The sequence below is a fragment of the Clarias gariepinus genome, chromosome 15 (genome assembly GCF_024256425.1).
Source record: "Clarias gariepinus isolate MV-2021 ecotype Netherlands chromosome 15, CGAR_prim_01v2, whole genome shotgun sequence".
Classification (NCBI taxonomy): Eukaryota; Metazoa; Chordata; class Actinopteri; order Siluriformes; family Clariidae; genus Clarias; species Clarias gariepinus.
In genome coordinates this window covers 29,910,653-29,916,176 of record NC_071114.1, presented here as the reverse complement: position 1 = coordinate 29,916,176, position 5,524 = coordinate 29,910,653, and the positions used below count along the sequence as shown (strand labels likewise).

The 5,524-nt window shown below is 35.6% G+C and overlaps 1 protein-coding gene across 1 annotated transcript; it reads right to left on the bottom strand.

The window, feature by feature from the left end:
* Positions 1-351: 351 nt before the first annotated feature.
* Positions 352-5,306, bottom strand: hsbp1a (heat shock factor binding protein 1a). Its single transcript, XM_053513699.1, has 4 exons — positions 5,146-5,306; positions 4,103-4,169; positions 3,157-3,315; positions 352-893 (listed from the first exon to the last, which is right to left on the bottom strand). Exons 1-3 carry the CDS (start codon positions 5,188-5,190, stop codon positions 3,194-3,196), a joined length of 234 nt encoding a protein of 77 aa, XP_053369674.1. The 5' UTR covers positions 5,191-5,306; the 3' UTR covers positions 352-893; positions 3,157-3,193.
* Between the last annotated feature and the right edge of the window lie 218 nt (positions 5,307-5,524).

Genomic DNA, 5,524 nt, shown 5'->3' with positions numbered 1-5,524 from the left:
ACAGCGAAAAGTTCATTAGGTTTTATTATAAGGTAAAGAATTTTATATATTAAGACTTATATACGATGCTATAGACATATGGATCCATTAAGGTTTAATTAATAATCTCATCATGGCTTTGTGAATAATTAACTTAAAAAATAAAAGGCTATGATGATACTGGAACTGATATGTATTCAAATACAGCATGGGATTGAATATATCCATATTTCTGTGGCTTTTACATAAAAAACAACGTTTAATGAGAAGCAGTTATGATATTGTTGCATATACGGTAAACCTCATGCTAATTTCTTGAAAGGTACGGTTAAAAATTTTCAGTACTTAAAACTATAAATTCTACAATCAGAAACAACTTATCATGTCATACATTTTATTCAAGAAAAGACCTTTTAAGTTGACACTGTAACACTGAATTAAACCCTTACAACCGTTATAAATGTCTCACCTCATCTTAGCTTGTTTGTAGTAAGAAAACATGCTTTTACAGTATTTCAGAGACAGTTAATCACGCTGGGTGTTAAAGTGATCAGCTCTCCAGTGATCTTTGCAGAAACTCGTATGAACAGCACCAATACATTTGCTGGAAATCTGAGTGTAAATTCACAGTACGTCAGGTGTTTGTTTAATAAGATGTCTATTTGTTCTTCTGTTTCGCTGTTGTGGTAAAAGTTCAGCACGTAGGATTTCTGCAGCGTGAATTTGTGAAGAGACACATGAATTAAAGGATTAAACAAATAAATACTCGTCACCACAATTAAGGAAAAGGTTATTTTTGGCGGGGGGTAAGGGGCCTAGAGAGGAACATCCATGACGTCACACGGGCTACAGATCGCAGGACGCTCCCGAAACGTACGAGGGTTCTTCCGGTACCAAAACTGTGTATGCTGTAACTGTGAGAAGTGATAAAACAAAAAGCATGGATAGTTAATGGAGAGTTGAGGATTTGACATTTTAAGAATGAATAAAAATAAAATAAAACAAATCACATGTGCTGAAAAATTGTTTCATAAAAATGAACATAAAATCAGCTTGGTAATTTTTTTTCTTCTATTATTGAAAGCAAACCATTCTAGCTACCCTTCCAAGAAGTGGAGTGTCTTGGGGGTGGAGTCAGCCTGCTTTAGCTCCTCCCACATGTCATAATCATTCTTTGAATCTCACACAGGCATCAGAGATTTTTTCTTTTATTAACTTAAGACAAGTTTTATCCTCATTTTCTGCTCCTCAGTTCTCAATTGCTTTGTGCTAAGAAGCTTTCAATTTTCACTTTTATGTTCCACATTAGACATCAGTCAGTTAAACATCCAGAGATTCCATCATTAAGATTTGTTACTCAATACTGGTGTAGATTTAGAGGCAGAAGAAGTTTTGAGCAGCCTGTGGTATTTAACCTAAAGTAGGACATTCCTGTCCTACATTCTGAAAAATCCCCCCAAAAAAGCATGATTATTATTATTTTTAGTTGCATTCCCTGGTTAAAAGAAATGGCATAAGACTATGTTTCACAAACACTTCTTTGTCCATAATTGTTACTCCTTACTCCCCACATTAGACTTGATTAGTCAGGAGATTAAAGAAAAGGCCTTATGTAAAAAATGTTATTCTCAAAGCTAAACAAAACGTTTCAAAGGACAGGATGAGTCTGATCCATCTCCACCTCCCGGACCTCCGTTTTGATCACTGAGGGCTTAGATAATCACATACAACATTTTTAATGAATGAAATCTCATCGTTTAGATGGAATTAATTAGCCTGCATAGTTATTTCACTGAGCAGCAGGTGGATGATTTTAAACCTCTTTGCTTTATTGCTGTACAGAAAAAGATGAGGATGAGAGGAAGAATATATGTAAAAGTCTATACAAATATTAATTAGCATTCTATTCATCTTAACCTACATCATGTTTTTGCAACTCAGGCTTTTCATGCGCAGGTACGAAACTGAAGTACGTACTTGTACTGTTTAGTCCCGTGAGTGTATACAGTGTAGCTTTAATGCTGTGTGACTTTCTACAAAAAAAGTTGGTTACTTCAAATTAACATTTTAACATGATTTTCAAAATGTACAGAATTAATCAAGAATGTACATGTTCATATATCATGCACACACTACAAGGTGTTCAGCTTAGCATGTGAAAATACCTTGAATACAGTCAAAATTATCTAAAGTTTCTTAAGACAAGATTACACAATATAAGATTATTAAGATTATTTCTAGACAAATTTTACAAATTTCCAAGGATACTTTTCTTATCACAGCCGGTAATTTTGCTAGTCCTAAGCAATTTATTTTTTAAAGAAGCAAAATTATGTCCCAACAGAACAACTGATTTATGCTTAGAAATTACTAACATTTGTCTACAAATAGGCTAAATAATCTTAGAATTGGTTGATTATAATCTTGTCGTTTTTGGTTAAACTGGACTAGATTCAAGATATTTTCCTTTACTTAAAAATTACTAATCCAAGGAAACTACCAAAGTTTAAAACACAGCCTTCTCAACCTGATGAACGCCTCCGCTGCTGTTTAATCTGAAACTAACTCCTATATACAGTACATCTTGTTTAAAGGTAAAAAACATTACTTCAATTATTTACTTCTTTTGAGAAAGAAAGGTCTAATAAATTGTGAAAAAAATTGTAATTGTAACATTTATAGCAATTGTTTAAATAATATTGAAAAAAATAACTTTCAAATATTTCTTATGTATAAAAATAGATAGATAGTGCTGTTACATATACTGTAGGTACTTATATGTAGATGTATTTTAAGAAAGTAATGTACATGCCTGTTTGTGTATTCAGCAAATTATATCCAGTTGGCTTCGGGTTTACAATTTATAATAAATTAAAAGAAATTTTATGCCCCCCCTCCCCCACTTCATTGTAAAAAAAAAAAAAAAAGTACTGAACCGTGACTTCTGCGTACCTACACCCCCTACTACAGATGGTCAAAAATAAAAAACACGCACACACCTACGCATACATGCTAAATCATTATATAAATCATCTACCGCCCTACAGGGGAAAAAAGGTCTCATTACAATTTGGAGGATTTACACTGTGTACTCAATTTTTAAAACATTTTTGTTTTTGTTTCTTAAACACAGGCAAAACAAATCTGTACAATCTGTACAGCTCGTGTGACCAATACCTCATGCACTTATTCGACTTGCAGCTTTTTGTCTTCATCAAGCTGTTCCTGACGCATCGCTGATTTTATTCTCTCCGTCAAACTCCTCCACGCCTGCCTGAGTCATGAGGTCGGAGATGTTCTTCTCCAGGTCGTCGATGCGGGTGCTCATCTCGTCGAGTGTGCTGATTAAGGAGAATCTTTAAGAGCGTTTGGTCAGAAGGTGCTGATGAGTTGTAATATGATGTGCGGCTGCACTACTGTCAGAGCCACCATTACGGGTTTGTTCATTATTAATACGCTCGTTAGGATGTTCTACAGGGACGGCTAGTTTACAAGAACTCGTACGGTGGATTTTAGTCATATGGAGATGCAGGCCTTGCTGCAGAACCTAAAGTCCAGGAGGAGGAGCTGGATCTAATCCAAATCCTCCTATAGCACCAACCTACACACTTTAAACACACTTATACAACCAGAAAAAAAACTGGACTGTTGGTGTATTCTTTGCAGTGATTTTAAATCTAGATTTTAAGAAACAAAACTGAACCTGGTGAAGGGAGGAGTGTTTATAGCTGCTATAATGCAAAGAATTTTGAGAATGCTCCACAATATCAAACATAATTATAATTGGATATAAATGATATGCCGTGTCATGCTTTCTATCCAATTATATTTGTTGGCAGATTGCTGTGGTATAAGAAGAATAAAACACCTATTATTTATATTGAAAAAAAAAAACTAAACTTCCAAACGGTAACTCTGTGGCGTCATCAGGATATATCACATCATGTTGACATGATGTTTTTAGAACGAAATCAATGACACAGTGGAGAGATTGCAAATATTAATTTTACGTCCAACCTCTAATCTTTTTCATACACTTTTAACTCTGGAACATTCTGGAAAATCTACACACCACCACCTCTCAAACCTTCATCAACATGGAATGCCATTGAACATAGGATATTTCTTCCGATAATCTGGTCGGACATGGTCTGGAACTTGTCCTGCATCTGCTGCAGTAAGCTCTGCACCTGAACGACACAAAAGATAAAAATACACAGATTAGATAAATATAAACCTCAAATACTCACATAGACAAGGGGGGGACAAAATCTCTCAATGGCGTATGAGTGAGTGAGTGCGTGTGTGTGTGTGGGTGGGTGGGAGTTTAGGGTCACCAGGCCTCCTGCTAGGAAGGGGGAAAAAACACCACCTAATCTCCACGCCCACGTGCCGGAGCTGTAGCCATGGCAACAAGCGAACAACGGATAAAGCACGAGGGCTTTTTAAATAGAAATGTAACTTCAAAGCAAATTTTAATTATAAAAACATCATAATAACCGTTACCACTGGCACGGGTTGCCATGTCGTCCAGTCTAAAACGGTTAGTAAATTACTATTAATTTCAATTAAATTAAAGAAATATACTTGATGAAAGAAAAAAAACGAAATTCATTAGTTGTTATTTTTTGTAAGAAAAACAGTACAAACTGCGACGTAGATTTAAAGAACATAAACGTTTAATTGTCTTGTTATGTTAAGATTAACGAGAAACGAGCAAACTTTTTTTAAAGGAATCTTTAACTCATAACACTTATTATCGTTGCCTGTCTCTCTCTCTATATATATATTGATGTTTCGATATATGTATTATTTAAACATCCTGTATACAACGACACGGGTTTTAAAATATTGTAGTTTTATTTTTTTGTTGACAAAATTGTGTTATGGTTAGAAGGAACGAATCTGGCAACCTCGTGTCCAAGGAGACGCTTCCTGCTAATGCTTCCACGCTAGCCACTGACAAATTAAACGCCAATAAAGTGGTATTTATGTGGACATTATACATCCAGACCCACACATTAATAAACTCAAAGTCCATTAATTAATATTTAGTAACGCCATGACGTAACCCGGACGCTAGCTATCTAAGTCAGCTTAGTTACTCGGCTAAATTATTATCCAGGCGTGTAACTTAATGATTAAAATACATTAATAACGACTTACCACGACGGTTAAATCCTGCGCTGATTTGGGCTCCGTGTCAGACATGTCGAGAGAGTGTGTGAACGTGTGTGTGACAAGAGAAAATGTCAGAATGAGCGCTCTTTACTGATTTATCTGCACCTTAGTGCGTAGGCGACTGATTGCCCACACAGGAACGCGCACGCAAGTTCACACCCACGCGCACGCACCCACAGCGCGCGCACGCACTACCAAGGAGGCTGCAGCTATTCATTGATCTAAATGTGTTTCATTCAGTCTTTTTTTATATATAAAGAATAAAGTGTGGTTATAAACTGTCAGCAGTAGTGTATTATAGTGCTTTTGGATTTTACAAACATGAGTAACAGTTCACAGCTCAGAGGAAAAAAAGAAGTAAATA